Source organism: Colletotrichum fructicola (assembly GCF_000319635.2).
Source record: "Colletotrichum fructicola Nara gc5 chromosome Unknown KSG_Nara_v1_contig01, whole genome shotgun sequence".
Classification (NCBI taxonomy): domain Eukaryota; kingdom Fungi; phylum Ascomycota; class Sordariomycetes; order Glomerellales; family Glomerellaceae; genus Colletotrichum; species Colletotrichum fructicola.
Genome location: NW_027094051.1, coordinates 5,516,038 through 5,534,891, shown reverse-complemented (window position 1 = coordinate 5,534,891; position 18,854 = coordinate 5,516,038). Strand labels below are relative to the sequence as shown.

Genomic DNA, 18,854 nt, shown 5'->3' with positions numbered 1-18,854 from the left:
CGATGGGGAATTTTCGCGATCAGCTACCCCACCTACCGCATTGGGCTCAGTGGACTTGGCCCAAGGATCAAGGTTCAACATGCAACGGTCTCAATGAAAGACAAGCACAGCACAGTATGCAGGTAGTATGAACAAATAATGAAATAGCTTTAAATGGGTATCTTTGAGCCTCATATCACCATGTAACGCCCTTGCCTCAATCTCTCCGCGAATCATACTTCAAAAACCATGCCGGTCCTCGGTCTGTCATATCATCATCAGAGTCCTCTGAGAAAGAGCCCATGATGTCAATGTACAACAGAATGCGCTCTCCAGCGAGATCCATCATCTCCATTGCATAGCGGTCTTTGTCGCCCAAGTCCTTTTGCTTCTTACCGTTCCTCGTCTTCATCACCTTGCGGCCGCTAGCCTTCCACTTGCGTGCCTCAATGCCCGACTCAGCAGCCGTATGGAGCTTATCCTTGGAAGCTTTTATTTCCTCGGGGGATATCTGGTGCAGCAGGTTTTCGAGTATCAATGCAAGACGTGCATTGTCTGTTGGGTCAACGGTGTTCGCATGGTGCGGCAGATAGCAGTGCTCCATTACTTCAGCGTTGACGATGATGCCACCGTTCGAAGGCACGACCTTCCTGGGGTCTTGGTATCGCGACGGCAACAAGTGGTCCAGCTCGGTCGTCAAAAAGTCGATCTCGAAGGCACGACCAACGTGAGAACCCATGTCCGAGATGAACTGCTGGAAGTATGCCAGAGGTTGCGCTTTGAGATGCATGATGAGGTCCGCCACGTAGTCTCTGTGCGACTGAAAGTCATACGGCAGACGTTCAGAGACTTCAGATAACAGATCCATGAGACGCAGACGCAAGGGAATAGACTCAGCCAACTCCGGAGTCACAAACGCACCTGCCCGTCTCGATGGTGTGCGTGGAGTGGGGGGTTCCTCAGATTGAGACTGCTGGTCGTCTGACTCCAACAGGTCGTCGTCAAAGTAGTCCCCAAACTGATCATTCTCAATGTCTAGAGTGGCCATCCTCTTGCGCTTCGTGTCTTCGCTCGGCAAGCCCTTGGTCTCTCTGTTGAAAATCTCAGGAAATTTGCTCATGGCCGATGTGTAGCCATCGGCAAAAAGTGCTTGCGGAATCATCTTCAGACCACTCCGGTTGGAGTCGGCCTTTTGCTTGACGTACATGACGAGGATAGCCCCCTTCAAGTTCGTCCAGTCCGTGTCCTGGGAGGAGCCCATTGCTTCTTCGTCCATCCGCTTACGCTCCTTAAGGTCAGCTTCAAGAACATCGAGCATGAACTCCAGCCAGGTCTTCCAGTAGCGCCATCGATTGGGGTGGACGCAACTGCAGTTGAACGCCCATCCCACGACGGCCCAGAAGTCTTGAGCACGGTGCCAGATGCTGTCCTCGCCAGCCATCTTATTGCCTATCTGATCGCCATCGATCTCGTCATCCTCCTCGTCATGGTATCGATTCCGACGGCCATAGCCTCCTCCATGGAATTGAAAGGCACCCTTGAAACCTGCGTGGATAGGTCCGACGATTGCGAGGAGGTTGCGCAAGTAGCCAAGAGTCTGGGAGCCGACTTCGAGCCGATCGGGGCCAGCGGCACGTGTAGTATGGCTCGGGTGGATGATGAGGGTATTGAGTAGCGCCAGGTGCGTCACCGGGGGCACGTAAACGGCTTTCTTGGCAGCATTTTGTCGAGAGGAGCCTGCGGTGAGGAGGCTATTGAGGAGTCCAAGTGCGCCATTGTCTGGGTTGACTCGTCAGCAGGGAGCTTCGGGGAGGTGGGCCAACCAGGCAACGCACAAAGATGCTCTTCTAGGTAAATCTGGCAATGCGCCTTTAGCTCGCGAGGAAGCTGGTTCGCCAGAGTATACCTGGGACCGGCGGGAACGATCGGGCTGTCCATGGCATCAGGGCCTGGGGGCGACTGGAACGCGGTGCGGAAGGAGTCTGGCGATGATACGGCGGACAGTTCCGTAAGAGATGAAGATACGACGGCCATGGTGGGCAGGCAGCGGCAGCGGCGCTGTGGGTTTGACGCGTCTGAGTTGCGACGACGCGACCGGAATGCCCTGGGCAGGTTGTCGTCAATTAAACTCGGAGGGGTCCACAGAGGACCCTGCGGGACTTTAGACCCTCTATCCCAGTCGCACAGTGGTCCGCGCGTTAGGCAAGCGCTAATCGGCAGGGTTCATGGGGGGGTGCCTGCCTAAATCGGTCCTGGCTGCCTGCGTTCATCCCACCTCGGCTCAACTATCAGAGTCAAATCGCGATCGAGTTCGGCGTGCCTCAAGTTTACAAACTTGAAGGTGTCGGGTGCCGGTGGCTGAGGTGGCTACCTTAGTCGAAGATGCCTCAAGTCAGTTTCCAGCGTCGAGTTTTGCTCTTTCCGGGCTCTGACAGCAATTGGTGAGTCGTCTGGCCAAGAGGTCTTACATCACAGTCTTGGAAAGTCAGGCACAGTTACAAAATATGAAGTCAAGAGTGTGGTATATTGATAGATTGATAGCGATTTAAAACATTTTAACACCCATCTCTCATTACTTTAAGCCGCACCCTCTTGAAGTATCGTGGTATTGAGTAGTACGCCATTCTGCTGCGTAGCCTACCCCCAGTCATCTACGACGGGTTCCCAAACATTCAATGCGCCTTATCGCGCCAGATTCTAGAGGTTTCGAGCACCATAGACTAGGCGTTCAGGTCAGCCTTTGTAAAAATTGAAGTTGAAATTGATAAACTTGAAAATCGGTGACAGTTTGGGGCAGTGCATGAAGCGAACGGTTGTGGCGCATAGTGGAAGTGGAAGTGGAATTGTGACTTACAAGGGTCGAGGGGCGCTGGGTCGGGGTTGGTGGGCTCTCCGCCGCAGGGAGTGTTGACGAGATGCTCTGGCTTGGCAATCATCGCCGTTTGAGGATGCGATATCGTGGGTTGCAAAATGCAAGTATTGTTAAGAGTGTTGGTTTTCCCGGGTGATCGTGCCTGATGAGAAGGGGGTTCTTTGGTGGTGTAGTGGGTGTTGGTTTGTGTAAGGCAGCGGGTAGTGGGGGTTCTCTTGGAGGTGCAGACGATGAGAGTGTGAATGGGTGTGGTGATGCTTGATTGGGATGAATGAGTTGGTTGGAACCTGTTGAGATGTGGCAAGAAGTGCAGAACTGAGGCCGAATATAAATATCCAGAGATATTAGGCAGGATATCTGCGGAGGTCTATATCCCGAAGTAAAGCGACAGGGAGTTCCGTCAAGTGGAAGAACTGACCTCAGAAAACGCCATTAACACCTGAATATCGCAGTTGCGAGACTCTGGTGTGAATGGAAGTTCCAGATCGCGGAGTCATACCAGAACACAAGCCCCAGCCGGCACGCCAATGAGGGCCAACGGGCGGACTCTGATTCGACCATTTTAGGTGCCATGGCTGGTTGAGGAACGTAACATATGCTGCCCCCCGCGAGGTGTTTGACCGCAAACGATTAAACGTGCGGGATGTTTAAGGCAGAAGAGGCCGTTGTTCCAGGATTTTTAGGCAGAAGCTAGACCTGACACAGAGAACAGGTGAGTAGACGGCAGGTCGACTCTAGCAGTTGATTCACTGATCCCCTGTCGCTGACTTGCAACCCCTGCTACATGCGCATTCCCGGCCTGCGAGCTGCAGGTGCTGAGCCACGTCATGATAGAGAGTCCGCTCGTCGTATTCCGCAGTTGCGTATTGTTTGGAAACATGGCAGAGCCGCAAAGATGAGACCGATGGGAAGGAGCGAGAATTTATTCGGATCAAATGATCAGTTGCCTGCGTTGTTTGCCGGTGTGGGCGAGCACGTACAAACGCGATAGTTCCACGACCGCTCTACTTTCAGAACTGCCATAAAATATGTAGGCATTCGAATCTTCCGGGGAGGTGAAATGGCACTGTAGGTGGCACGCCTGTAGAGCTTCTCTATACGTGGCAGGAGGAACAATGGATGGCTAAGATCCCGATATTTCTCTCTTGTTTCCTAGTGTCTACTATCATCCTCGCGGCGGCGGAAGAGGCAGCTTAGATAGACTAATACCTCGCTCGCACAGCAATTAGAGGACCTATATTCTTTGTAGGCGACCTAGTTAGATTGAATGTGATTGGGCTGCGGGAATCTTTAAGCGGGGCTACTCACGGACGACCAATCATAACCGTGCTAACCACCGCGAAACTCCCAAATTTCCAAAAGTGCATTTTTTGCAATTCGGACAACCTCGTTTGACCCCGACCTCCGCCGCCCTCTCATGGCACAAGCAAACAGTAAATCGCCTTTAACATGCAAAGACGAGCACCAACAACAGAAGAATAATTAAGCACCCCAAACTAAGGTGAAAGTTAATTATTATTGACGCTCAATTGAGTTGTCGAAGAAAATATTTTTCGCAATTTTTTCATGGAAGGGTGGTTGTGCTGTCGCGCTGGTCGATCGAAGTGCTGGGGTGGGGCTGACTACTTACACGGATCAAGAGGTGGGCTCTCGGGTTCAGGTTGGGGTTCCTCACCACCAAAATTTTTGGCGATGCGCTCGAAAAAGGACTTCATCTTCGACTGGTGAGATTCAAGTGGGTCCGTATAGCTTTAGTGAGACGGTGCGCTGTATTTCTGCGCTGGAAGGCGGTCGCGGTCGCTGGGATCGCAGAGTCGCCGCTCCTGAGGACTGGAAGTGGTGAATGGGGCTCAGGAAGTGTTGTGAGCAAGAAGATGTCGGTCTTTCCGTACGATAGTGTAGGGCTCTAGAGATAGCTGTGATCGGGGCAAGAAGGAGCATAAGGAAGAGAAAACACGCCGACGCCGACGGGGAGAGGCGAGCATCTTATACAGACGGCTTCAAATTCGAGGTATCACAGCACTCACTACCGTACTGGAGGCCATCACTGTGCCATCTGCCAACAGGCTATGCTTCCGATCATTGTTTGGTTATTCCGGTTCATGGTATCTAAGCGTTGCTCGTCGTTATACTTCATGTTCCAGGGAAAAGGTCGATTCAAGATGGCGAGCACGATCGTAGCGAGAGATAGGCCTCAAGCTTTATTCAAGTTCCTTACAGATCATCTGGAAGACTATAAGACGAACTCTCCCGTGACTGGTTTAATCAGGAGTCAGACTGATGAGTTAAAGGGGCTCGATTTTGACGGCAAGCACCGAGACAGGGGCTGGAGATGTCTAGAGACCTTCTTTGCATCTGAGGCCATCTATCTTATAACGATGCCCCTTATGTAACATGAAGGATTCTGATCTGGTTTTCAGGAGTTCTTCCGGCTGCTGAAAGTGCAGTGTGGTAAGTAAGCAGGAAGCGGCGGGTAAGTCTTGATGGCACCCGTCGTATGGTCGTTCCACATTCATTCGACCACACATCATCGCGAGTCGCGATTTCAACCACACCCAACTCTACTACCTTGCAGGCAGAATGTTTACCTTTCTTAATAAATCAGAGACAAACAAAGAAAGAATACTTACAAAGACAGCGACAATTATGCTGGACGCGGACGCTGTGTACTGAAACAATTGTTACCTGTATGTCTGCAAACTTGCCAATACTTGTGCGAATTGTCGCGACAGAACTCGCGAGCATAGCGACAAATCGGATACTTTCCTTTGATCACCTTAATTCAACGTCAATCATGTGGACCTGTGGATCTAGGAGCCCGGTCGCTTGTCTCCTGCCCAGTTGTGCGGTACCTTAACCATGATGACCCTCGTGGCTTGAATGGAACTCCAGGCAAGATCTCCGGAGTGACTCACTCAACCAGATCGCATATTGTATATAAGTACCAATAGATTTGAACATGCTTGAGCGGGCCGAACCGTTGCCAACCATCTCATCTGGTAAGGCATTCCCCATCTCGTCTTAAGGGTGTGCACGACGCTGCGCACCTCGACACCAGCCAGCCCCTCTTTGACTTCATGTTATACTATTGGCTAGTCTAAAGACAATTCTACTTGTGACTCATCACGGACTGTGAGTTTGGGTGGCTGCCTGGCCGGACTTGCTCCTACATACGTACAATATTGCGCAGGGGAACTGGGCAACAACACCCAATGGACTCACACGGCACCAGCCCACATTTGGGATCTTCTGCAGCCTCTCAAGCTCGAAAGATCTCTTCGCACGTGAAATCAAAGTATCTGAGCCAAATCTGAAATTCCCTGCCGTGGTCGGATGGCAGTGCTGATACACTCGCCACCACCGAGGGAGTGGCATGCTACCCCACACAGCAGACCACGCATACGGAGACTTCTAGAGTTTTCCAACTTTTGGTCATCTGCCAACTTTCACCAAATCCCTGATTTTCTTGAGGTTTTTATCGTATGAAATGCTGCGCATGTATTACTAATGAGATGTCTGTCCACATCCCGTTCACCCGTCCACCCGCCAATCCCTTAGTCCCTTCACGACACTATCTCGACTATACTACTCTTCCCGCAGCTTCCAAAAGGCGTCACATGCATGTTCATAATTTCACCTTCGTCAAAATTACATTGACTGAGAATTTCTTGAATTGGTGTATAAATGTTTCGTTTATCCTGCCTTGAATGTATTCCATACGAAACTAAGTACACCACGAACACCGCCTGAGGCACCACACCCTTCAGTCGCCAGCCAACAATACGATACCTCACTTTATGATGTACCCATGCCTCAGACCCAAACAAAAATGCACATTCACGCCACACTCGACCATCAAATTGACGCCGCCAGGGGGCCGGCGGGTGACAGATGGCCCGACATTCCCGCCCTCCCGCTTCCACCACCGCTCAGCCCCCTCCCACAACCAGAAGAACCATTGCCCAAAGCATCGTCACCGGCATATTCCAACTTCCGAAAATGGATGTTCGCCGTCTGGAATTGGCTAAGACGGGTGTTCACGAAGGATCACTCCTGCGAAGCGAGCCCCATAAGGTAGAGACTGCATGGCGGATAGCGGCACACGAGGGGGATGCAAAGCTACTCGTTTGTATTTGGTACCCTTGCCTATTTCGTATTGTACCACCTATCGTAACCGTTCTATGCTGTTGTACACACCCCTTTCAGAAGAAGAAACATACTCATGGGAGATTGTCCAATGAGTGAAAAGCTGCCTAATAGTTCCCGCCTAACGCCCGTGTAATGTGTGTGCTGCAAAGACAACCCCCTCTAAGCCCCGAAGAAAATCCAAGCAGGGGACTAATGCCAGCCTGCCTGGGATGGTGGTTCTTCACCATCCTGTTGGAACGGCAGGCCCACCGATGGCTGCATTGTGATGCAGCCGGTGCTTCGGCCAATAGATGGCCGCGAGACCGACGACGTTCATGTATGACATGGTAGTCTTGTATGTGTGTGTTGCAAATGTCCGTAACGCCGCCGATGCAAAATTTGTTGGTTTATTGGTTTGATGATTGAATCGTTGGATTAGGTCGAGGGAGCAGGATGTTGTTTTAATTCTCGAGATATCCGACGTTTACTTGCCCTGAGCTGGAAGAAGTTAGCATGGGAAGAAGGGCTTTTGATGATGAGAGAAACTCACTAGGGTCGTTGGGGAAGTCTTCGCCGTTGTTGGCCTGGTTCATAGCGACCATGGAGGCGGTGTTGTAGGTGGAGGCAGACATGTTGGTGGGTTTGGTAAAGAAGTTGTTATTGGCGGTGGTGTTGGAGATGTTGGTAAAGACCTGAGATGATATGTCTAGATATAAGGCAGGAGATGTGGGTGTCTTTATGAAGTGGAAGGCGTTGGTTGTGTGTGAACTGTGTTGCGCTGATGGAAAGAAAGATATGGACTGAGGCACGAGGCATCTATATAGAAAGTCGAAGGCATACTTGAGGCACTTGAAAAGAACCTCAATCAAGCCTCAAGATACAAGGTACGAAACAAAAGTCAAGGGTGCGACGTAGGTTGACTCACGGCGGTAGACTGTACCTCGATCTTGAGGAGGCGCTGTTCTGTTGCATCTGCCTGACAGACACCGAAACGCGGTGGAGCGTCTTAGGAACTGCCAAATTTTGCCAAATTCATTAACAAAAACAGCGAAGAACGTTTGCGCGCGATAGGAATTTCCATGAGGAAGGTGTACTGCATAGTACGAACGGCTTGCGCAACGGCGCATTTCGCCGGCTACCCATGTCGCGCGGTCCAGGCAGTGACGACGTAGCCGTCTCATTCGTCCGTGGAGACAGTCACGACGGGACTGCACAAAGGAAACAGCCAGAGTCGAATTCGGCTACCGGCCCCAGCCCCAGTAAGGCGCATCGAAATCTTGTCCCAAGTGACTCAGATCGGTCGTTGCAGGGCAGTGTGTAAGGTTAGCGGGAAATTTGCATCAACAGAGTATCTACACTCGTTCGTTGCTTGCGGACGTGGGGGAGGTTGGCTGTGTTAGTTTGGCTGCCTGGGTCATATGGCGAGGTGCACGGGGTTGCCCCATTTTTCCAGGCACCTCCAGACCGGAATCCCCTCATGGACAAGACGCGAAAGGGAAAAGAATGGAAGGTACTACGCAGTAGGCATGGGAGAGGAATGAGCAGGGAGGGCAAAGAAGGGGGATAGTGTTGTGGGCATATTCATGTGCGCCTTGCACTGCGAATGTCAAGGCATCCAACGCTATGGGATTAATCCTGGAGCCGAGGGTGGCTGATCGAGACGACACCGAGCCGACACTCGGTGAGAGCCTCAGATTTCAACGAAGATAGTGCGTCAGGATGGGCGCGATCGTGCTCAATGAGCAGGGGAAAAAAAAAGATGACACCGACGGCGAAACAGACAAAACTACGTCAAAAAGACCCAGAATTCCAACTAGCAGAGGCACACTGCACTGCCCGGATGACTGATTGATGCCTCGGGCGCGTCTTGGTCCACTAAGGCAGTGAGGCCAGTCACCCCGACACCGACTTTGAATCGAAAGACATTATGAACCAATGAGGATGGTCTTAGGAATCGAGGCCAAAAATTGACCACCGAATTTTTGGTTGCCTTTTGTTTTTGCTGTGCAAAGACAGGGAAGAGACATTTGAAACACGCAAATGCGCGGTACAGAGGCGAGCGAAGGTCAGCAATTCTGACTTAGGCGAATAGGCGAGGATGGCGGTGCAAAAAATCGCAATTCCGAAAATCATGGAAATCTGTTGGAAATCACTCCCCCGCAGCTCTTTCTCGGTGATATCCTCGACCATGATTGATCGAGAGCACCAGAAAAATGTAAAAGGAGGCACAGCCCAGGCTTAGTCTGGCACTCAAACTGACCGAGCACAAGTCGAATAACAAGTCGGGTTCGGTTGATTATTGGTGCAAAAAGTGTGAAGAAGAGAGGAAAACGAAACAGGTGCTTCGCGGATTGCGGACGATAAGGCAGGTCGTCCGCCTGCTTACTAACCCGGAGCTGCCTTCTTCTGCCTGGCAGTCGACTCGACAGCTGGCGTATCATTGGTTAGTGGCCCCATAATTTTAGCCGGATGCCCACCGATGAGATTTTTCCTTCGCGACTATTTTAGACTGATCCCCTCCCGCCGTTTCTTCGCTCTTCGTCTTTCCAACAACACCTCAACGCGCGTCGACCGCCAATCAACAGGGTCTCATGCGACCTTATGCATGGTCTTTTTTTTGAGCCCTCTGACTGGCTACCAGATATTGCTCTGCCACATCGCAAGACAACCTGGTCCGGCACTTTGAGAAGCGGCGACGTTTGGCCCGCCGTTTGGTAGCCAGCAAGTGCTGGCGCACCTGAACCGCAGGCGAAAATGCAGAGAACAGTCTGGTCCTACGAGACCAAAACCCCACGATATGCCTACACTTCGCAGTTTCAATACGCGGGAGTGTTAACTACTTTTTTTATCGTTCGAGTGGGAGAACAACCCAAGGTCTAGACAACCGGTCCGCTCCACCCTGAAGCCATAGAGATAGTGTGGCATCAGGACTAAAATCGGACAAACATGCTTTCACGAGACCCTCGTCTAGTCTCCGTCTATTGCGCGCTTGGTATCATGCTTTTTTATTATTCAATATTACGAACGGTGTCCATCTATGTCGCCCGACACTTAAAGGAGAGGGGTATTTGATCATAAATTCGTAAATCCTTCCAAATCCGCCACCCAGAGTTCCTCCTTCGCAGGCTTTGGTCGATCAAGGACTAGAAAGTGCTCTCGCCAAAAATGTACTTCTCGTCCAAGAATGACAAGAGGAACTTGGCTACCATGCGGCCGGTGTAGTTCACGGATACGTCGCGGGGGAAAGGGTGTGCTTCGCCGTTGCCGTTGGGCAGGATCGGGTCCATCGTCAAGAAGTCGAGCTCGATGTCTGTTACCATTGTCAGTATTGCAATCCACGCGAACGATGATGGCTCAGGAAGAACAACTTACAATTTTCGCCCGAGAAAAATTCCCTGAGACGCATGACCATCTCCATGGCGGGGGCGTCCATTTCGCCCTGCTGAAGCCATGAATCGTCCACCAACGGGTTGAATGGTTTGGTCGACGCATCCCGGCTGTGCGTCTGGTAGATCTGATGAAACTGGTACGCAAACTGCTTGAACGGCATGTTCTCGACTTCCTTGTTGATATTGAGAGCATCCTCTCGCTTGTATTCTGGCGTCGTGTGGTTGCGCAGACTGATCTCATTGAGCGCAACCACGAAGGTGTCGGCTGCCGTTTCAACAGACTCCATGAACAGGCAGAGAACCAGGAAAGCAGCGGTGCACGGCGCCCACTCTCGTCGTGATTTGGGCTTGAGGGATTTGGAGAAGTTTTCGAAGAGTTGCTGCATGTCGCGCAGCAGCAGATCGTCAATAACGGCCTTGATCTGTCTGTTCACCACGCGAGGCGTCACCCACGGCACCGCCTGCGGTACAAGACCAGAGTCTTGGAGGCTCATGACGCTTGGCCTGGTGATGCAGAGGTGTCGCGTCATGATGAAGTGGGCGCTATATATCGCGAGAGCCTTCTTGACAATTGTTGACTGAGCATGTTAGCAGCATTCTCTTCCGGCCAAGGGATCGAGAACTTACCTCAGACTTGCTGGCATAGTTTTGCACCACGTCCAAAATCCTCTTTGGCAGATCGGTGTGTCGAATCGATTCTGTCACCCGTTGTGCGTACCCAGGCTCAGACGAAATGGCAGCAATGTATTCCTTGGCCTTCTTCCTCAATGCGGCTCTCTGAGCGGCAGAATCTAGTTCCAACACCATCGGCGCAGTTCCTCTTGCCTGCAGATCAACCCTGTCCTTGCCCACATGTAGATGGTAGTGCTGTTGGACGTCGTCGGTGATGGGTGTGAAGAATTTGGCCCGGACTTTGAGCGTCGGGGTCAGGCCGGAGAAGAGCTCAACCTCCCTTGGTGCAAGCTCCTCCATTCCATCGAGCTGGACGTTCTCCTTCATGAAATTTGACATCTGATCCTTGCGAAAGTGCGCTCGGGTAAACTCGGGGAACAACACGGTCAGAAAGTCAGAGAACTGCCAGCAAATGACTTGCGGCACCTGGGCCGCGAGCTTCTTGCAGTTCTTGCAAGGCCTCTCCTTGTCGCACTTGACCTTGCGGCTGTGACAGCAGAAGCAGGCCCCAAGCCGACGGACCTGAAGAGCGTTCTGCTTTGTGGCATCGGCGAGAGGTCCCTTGCGTCCGCGGGGATTTGTTCGCATGGTGTCGAAACAGTCGTAGAGGTTGGCCTGCCCGGCGCGTGCGGTGATGGAATTGGGCGTCATGATGACAAACTTGCTAGACGGCTCCGATGCCTTCTTCTTCTCGACCTTGCCGGTTATAACTTTGCGGATAGGGCTCGATGACGAAGACTTGTCACCCTCTGGCTTGATGTCAGGCGAAGTCGGGCTTGAATGATTTGGGCTGGCAAAGGCAGAGCCCTGTGATGACGAGAGGTCATCCGTGACGAACATAGAGCTGCCATTGTCGACTTTGAGATTCGCAGGGTTCCAAGGGGCCGGGTTGGCATTGGACTGGAAGGTCTGTGAAAAGTCCAGCTCGAGATCGATATCTTGCTGTTGATTGAACGTCTCCAAGCCTGTAAGAGGTACAGTGTTGCTCTGAAGTGAGTTGATGATGGACGATGTCATCTCTGGTGAACAGATGGTCAGTTCAACTGGTCAAGTCATCAAACACGGTACCGGATGACACTAACCATTCAGATCCTGCTGTGAGAAGAGATACTGTTGAGGCGTCAGAATGTCGGGATTCTGCCCGCCGGCAACAAATTGGCCATCCGCCGATGGAGCGGGAGCGAAGGGCTCCGTCTGATCAGGGAATCCCGGGGCGGAGTAGGCGGCTTGGTCGAGTTGATCGAGGTTTAGCGGAGACAGGCCTGCATGGTCCGAGCCGGCGAAATGGCCCACGACGGCGTAACCATTGAGACTACCGCTGGCCGGGCTGTGTACGATGCCGACCGAGGACGCGTATGAATTCATGTCGAGGTGTTGCCATGTGTCGTCCGTGTCGGCGGCGGTCTCGAAGTCGAGGGGCGAGTGAGGCGTCCCTCTGGAGGATACGGACGTCATTTCGGCAGGCGTCCGTCCGGTTAGGTGAATGGTTGGAGAGATTGTATCGATGCTAGCGATGGGTAGGCGTTCGTGGATGCGACCCGTACCGTCGGATGTCCAAGCGGCCGTTGAGCTCAAGTCGATTGATTTCGAAGCGCCTTTGTTGTCTGGAGTTGAGAGAGAAGCGGCTTCTCCCCCAAAACGAGGTGGCCAGTAAATACGTTGGGCGGCTCTGCTTACGCTCGCTCCAATTTTGGAACTGGCACGCGGGGGTCCTTTTTCGCACAGCTGGCTAAGCGTCTGCCAAGTCTTCCTCTGCGTCTTGGGAGTCTTGCTCGAGTCGAAAATCACAGGCGGGCAGCACGGGTACGGGTACAAGCGTCGAGTCGTTCACGCCGGCAGTCGTCGTAATGGTTGTTTTTTTTGGATCGTTCTTACCGCTCTGAAGACATGCAGGACAGCGGGAATGAGGGAAAGAGCATAAAAGGGCGGCGAGTCAACGAGATTAAAACGAGTGAGTGGATGGCGGCTGTCTGTCACCCCATGTTCACTGGCACTCAGAAAGCGACGGGAGTCCGCTGTGCCGCAGCCAACGCAACTTCTCCCGCCCATTCCCGTATTCCCGTCCTGCAGCAGTAGCAGCATCTTTCCTTCTATCAGCGCCGTCCGCTGCCCGCTGTGCTAGCCTGCCGCTGCTATTGCTGGAGCTGCTGAACAAGCTGAACCACCTTCATCCTCCGCCCCCATACGTAGCGCTAAGCCTGTTCAGGGACCGAGGGCGGAGACGGTGGGGGCAACGCTATGCTCGATCCATCACCGGCAGGAGACCGGCGCCGCCGTTCGGGACCTCCTTGCCACACCGGTGACCGAACCCGCCGTCCGGAGCCATGCAACGGTGCATCTGGCCTTGAGCACGGGGAGGGTAAGGCCGAGTCCACGTCGCACTGTTTGACTTCAGAAGTTGAGAGTTTGTGTCTCGAGAAGATGCGCGCGAGCAGCAGCGGCTCAGCAGAACCCGTTGGATCCGTCCTGCCTGCCATGCGCGTCTGTCAATCGGCACTGTGCTTCTTGCTCCACCGCTCTTGACAGTGCGACTTTCATGTTGCAAGGGAAGGTACCTAGGCCATACCTTCCTGGTGCGGTATCCCACCTCTACTGCTGCTTACCTTGCTTTTACACACAAACGAAATTCGACCACCGTGACAGCTTCAACATTGTTTATCAGCCACTCGTGAGAAACAGCCTTCTTCCAGAAAGACTACTTGACTTATTCCAGTCTGACAAATCCCCCCAGAGATCGACAGACAGGCTCGCATCAACGAACCGGCCCGGGCCCTGAACCCTTGGCCATCGACCACCAGCCATCAACCGTCATCCTTCGACATTGCATCCCGCTCCCAGTCGATATCACGGCCCCGACAGCCATAATATCAAGCCTTCACCAGCCCGTCCCTCAAACCAACCTCCCACACCGCGCACCCCCCAAACCCCCCTACCATGGGCTCTTTCGCCTCGCCGCTCGCAACATGAACCGTTCCCAACAGAGAAATCCACATTGTTTCCCCCAGAGAACCCCCGGATCTCCAGACTACCCGCCACTTACACGGGGAAACGATGCTACCTCGCACCAGCAACCGCACAACTTTCAACAACACGACCTCCCTGTCGGATCTTCCAACTACAACCTCGGGACATCAAAAATCTGACGATCTGCACCGTCTACTCGTACGACAGCGATGGATCGCCTGGTTGCCCCCGCCAGTCTAGGTTCTAGCGCGCGGTGCTTGACTACTGCGCAGAAACCTTGGTGAACACGCAACAACCAAGCGTACACAACTACATGCCATCCATTCTTGGCACTGCGAAGCCGACGAACCACGTTCGGCCGCGGAAGCTAAACCGCAATCGCAGCATGCCGCCCGGCGCGCCGCCCCCTCGCCGCCTCGCCGATGCCGTTTGCCCTGCGATGGGTCGGCCTTTGAATCAGGCGCAAGTCAGTCGTCTAATCATGTTGATTGTACTCTGTTGCGCCGCTTCCGCCGGCATCCTGCCGTATTCCTTCGACCTTTATGTTCATGTTTGCAACTTTACAGCAAACACTCTGAAGGTTCAGCCCTTGAGCTGTCAAGGCATGTCATTCAAGACAGGAGCAACGTGAGAGGCCAACTATAGCATCGCCGTCTTAAACCACCCCTCAGTTCGCATCGAAGACGAAACTCCCTCTCAAACAGCGAAACAATGATTCAAAATCCGAGTCCGAACTACTTGGCACGACACCCTCACCATTCGCCAGAAGACAAGCACGCACCACCCTCGTCAAGGTCAGCCTGGTCAACCATCTTCCTGGACGAACCCCCTTATCCCATGCTCTCCATCTTCCCCTTCACCGCGCAGCTCTGATGCCCTGCAGCCTTGGCTTACTACCGACCCGATCTCACCTCAACGCAATGGGCAATCGTACCCCAAGATAGAAGCATCCCACACAAAAGCCACGGCCCCAACGCGCACACACCCGTCCTGTCCTGGCACACACTCACAAACCTTAGCTGCCACATGCTCTGCTTATTCAACCCATAGTCAGCCAAGATTCGAAACCGCCTTCTATCGGACTCTGGCGCTCTTCCAGAATCCCGCTCGTCTTGCCCCGTGCTTCTTGTCGTTCTTCATCAATTCTGCCACCCCTTCTGCGGCCGAAACCCTTGATACCTGGCTCAACCTTCTTTACTTGGTGGCCATCGTACATACAAGCACCCTTCACCTGCAGAAATCTAAACCGTCCCGGCAGGCGACGACGCATTTAAAGGGCAGCAAACCATAAGCAGAAAAAGGCAGAAAAGAAAGTAAGTCAAGACGCCTTGGTCAGGATGCGGTGCCATATTTGCCATGTGCCCATTTGCTTGTCAGTCACCCTCTTCACCAGAGGGTCCCCACCACCAGACGTTGAGCCTATGATGCCAACAATGCTACTACAACCCATCATCAGAAACTATAACGGCCTACATCATAGTAATACTCTACCCTTCGGCCTTTATGCTCCCTGACGTAAAGTCTTCAGGGGGGAGAGGAGGGGTACTTGTGCCCTTGCAGCGGCGTTAACTAGCTTCGCGGGCGCGGAAGACCCTCTCCGTCCTCATCCCACCCTTTTGCCAAGTCGTTCACATCATGTTCTGCAGCAACTTGTCTTCAGTAGGAGGACCCCTGGGACATACCGCATACTTCGTAGGTAGCATACAGATTTTCGCCCCTCCCTCCATCTTTCCCCGGGTGACCCATCAAGCGGGATGCGACATCACGGTCTCTTTCAAAACCTAGCACTGGCGCTTCCGTTCACCAACCCCCAGTTCCTTGGTTTGGCTGGGCACAGAGGGGAGAAGAAGAACCAAGCCGCCAGCGATTGCAGGTGCCCCCGTCAGGAGTGAACCCCTGGCAGGTCTCTCCCACCAGGGCCAAGCCACCCGTCAGGCACGGAAGCAGCATCCTATCGGCTGATGATCACCGGTTCATTTCAGCCCAACGACGTTGGCCGTTCTCCCCGACGCTCCGCAGGTGTGACCAGATGCCACATACGGGGGAGACGGAGGAGACCGCTGGTTGAGTCTCTCTTGGGCCCTACCCCCTTCTCTTTCTCTTCCTAGATACGCACGGTTCAGTCTGTTTTCCGTTGAAGCCAAATGGTGACGTTCACGACATTTCACGCTAGGGGCCGCATCTTGAACAATACTCGAGTTAAAATTCTTGGCCGCTACGTGAGAGAGTAGAGTAAAGCACACGCCCAATCCTGGGCTGTAAGGGGGATATCAAACTACCAAAGATTCATCTAAGCCGCCCCGAACCAAGTTACAGAAAATAGCAGGCGTTAGCGAGGGAAGAAAAGGCTAGTAGGGATATCTGTCCAAATTTCTGCTCCCTCAACAACCGCGCTCGCGCACCGAGCAGTAGTAGTATCAAACAGCCGACCCTGTTGTGTGTGGAGAGATCCCCAGTATAATAAGTAAAGCGTATCAAAATCATCGAGACAAACTCCAAGACCCCTTCACGCGCCGTGGCAGTGCAGGAACAGAGGAAACAGGGAGAGGAAGGGGGCAAAGAACCAGAAGATAATAACGATGTACAGCAAGACAAGAGGTTGTCTGTCTCCTCAAATGACCAAACCCTGAGCGCCCATCGCTTCCCTGTAGCATGCCAAAAATGCCCTTTTCGCTTGCGAATCCAACTCGTAAAAGGGGGAAGTAGGGTGATAAAATTCTCGTCCATCTTTCTCTTTTTCTCTCGCTCTCTCTGCAAGACTAGTAGCAGTAGTAGTGGTAGTAGTGACAAAAAGCTTGCCCGACCATGGATGTGAGCATCATTACCATTTCCATACAAACAAATAAACATAAACAAGACACACACACCCGCTTGCCAAGTGATGGGGAGGGAGCTAAGCTAGCTGTGGGCTTTCCGTCGTGGTCGTGTCTTTTGAAGGGGGTTTGGGCTTCTCGTCCATTCGTGACGCCCCCCGGTTCCGTATCAAGTCATCTACACTCTCTCTTCTGTCCCCTCTAAGGAATGAGAAGAATCCTCGCCTGTTACCATATTGCAAATTCCAATATAAACACTTTCAAGTTCCGTCGTTAAGTTCCGCAGATAAATCGTTAGGGCCCCTTTTTCTCATCGTCGAAAATTCAAATCGCTCGTCTCATGGTTGGGTATGGTCAACGATGTTGAGAAGTCCGATTCGGGGCAAATGGTGTGTGGAGAGTGAAGGAAGCACGGCGAACAAGATCAGGTTCTGAATCGTGTTGCCGCGCGATCCTGAATCTGCTTCTCCGTAGAAACGTATAGTCGGTCGAGATAGTCCATGGCGCTTGCGTCCTTTAGGATCTTGGCCACCTGGATACCCGCCGAAATGAGCTGTAAGATATTGCGGTCGTCCTTTAGTGGGCGGCTCTGGTGCTTGGCTGCGTGTCGCATCTCTAGCGAGTTCTCGAGAATCGTGACGAACTGCTTGATCTGACCGTTATACAGAACACGAGCTGGGATGCGGCGCTTGGTTGCCAAGCGCTTTAGAAGATAGACCCATTCCGTCCATTCCCTGTCTTGAGGTCGCTCTACAGGCCTCATGTCCTGCGTCAAGGGGATGGGGAACTGGTATTTCGCAACGAAGTCATAGGCGCACTGAGAGAGCCGGTCATTAACCTGTGTCAAAACCAGATCCTGCTCTTGGACATGCAAGTTCGTCGGAAGGTGCGGCAGTTCGCGTTCTTGCATGGCGATGTACTCGGGGGGCGGGCGGGCGAGAAACTGATGCGGCCCGTCGAATTCGTCCCGGTTCGATGGTCGACGTTGAGGCCGACCCTTCCCACTCACTTTGCCTCCCTTGTTTGGAGGCGTCGCACCCGTTCCATTCTCGAGTGAGTAATCAGAGAGATTCGGAGAGGCGATGATGTCGTCGACTGAGTCCGTCGGGGAATATCTTTCCTGATGATCCCAGGCCTGGGAGGCTGAGGCCGTACCCTTGTACGAGCCATAACCACCGGCACCACTGGTGCCGTATGTTCCAGATGCTGGCCGTGATGATCCGTACGCCGGGGCGGCAGCGGCAGCAGCTGCATGAGGATTGGTCCCAATAGGGAGGTTGTAACTACTGGCTCCGGGAGAGTATGTTGACACACTTGAAGGCTTGGTGTTATTCGGTTGCTCCGTGGAAAAGAAAAATGACAGAATGCATCGGCGTCTGGTTCTTACCTAGATGAACGGTAGTAACCATTCTCAAACCCTCCGGCAGGCGGAAATGTATCGTTGTACATTGAACTTTTCTCATCGGTCAGTTCTCCTGTCCTTTTCGGGACGTCATGAGACTTGGGGAACGGTCCGTACCTCCGCGTCGAGTTCCACGGTCCGTTGGACATGGCTGATGGTCTGTAGGCAAAATCCGGCTGGGCCATATCTTCCGGGGGCATAACGGTAGAGAAAAGAAATCAAGCAACAGACTTGGAGGTTTCCAAGAAGTCCAGAGATGGAAGCCACGTGAAATAAGAATAGTCCTTGGGCGGGCAGGTCAGCCCCGGGTGTCCAAAAAAGAGTCCCTTGGGCTGTGATCTCGGGCCAAGTATTCCTGGGAAAATGCGGCAAGACGTCTCCTCAAACACAAGGGAATCCACGATAACAAAAACGGTCTTGTTCCAGGATGGTACCCTTGAAGAAGTCCGGGTCGGATTGCAAGGGCGGTGTGGATGTTGGGGGGTAAAGCAGGTGATCGGTCCAAGAAACGACTTGTCTCCACGACAGCACCTTAAGTGACTTATAAGACGCTCGGGAACGGCTTTAGGTGAAGAGACACTAGGGGGGTTAGTGGAAGAATCTCTCTGGTCTTGCTGGAGCAAAACGGGAAAGAA

At 52.8% G+C, this 18,854-nt stretch overlaps 3 protein-coding genes across 3 annotated transcripts; all 3 read right to left on the bottom strand.

Moving 5' to 3' along the window:
- Positions 1-196: 196 nt before the first annotated feature.
- CGGC5_v001551 (uncharacterized protein) lies at positions 197-2,013 on the bottom strand (the record flags this gene model as incomplete). The annotated part of the gene is made up of 2 exons (XM_032034628.1): positions 197-1,758; positions 1,815-2,013. The coding sequence occupies 2 exons, from the start codon at positions 2,011-2,013 to the stop codon at positions 197-199; spliced, it is 1,761 nt and encodes a 586-aa protein (XP_031886272.1).
- Positions 2,014-10,122: 8,109 nt separating this feature from the next.
- On the bottom strand, positions 10,123-12,495 carry CGGC5_v001550 (uncharacterized protein; the record flags this gene model as incomplete). The annotated part of the gene is made up of 4 exons (XM_032034625.1): positions 10,123-10,289; positions 10,352-10,946; positions 10,996-12,059; positions 12,123-12,495. The coding sequence occupies 4 exons, from the start codon at positions 12,493-12,495 to the stop codon at positions 10,123-10,125; spliced, it is 2,199 nt and encodes a 732-aa protein (XP_031886278.1).
- Positions 12,496-17,241: 4,746 nt separating this feature from the next.
- CGGC5_v001549 (uncharacterized protein) lies at positions 17,242-18,419 on the bottom strand (the record flags this gene model as incomplete). The annotated part of the gene is made up of 3 exons (XM_032034623.1): positions 17,242-18,130; positions 18,205-18,270; positions 18,337-18,419. 3 exons carry the CDS (start codon positions 18,417-18,419, stop codon positions 17,242-17,244), a joined length of 1,038 nt encoding a protein of 345 aa, XP_031886407.1.
- Positions 18,420-18,854: the final 435 nt, after the last annotated feature.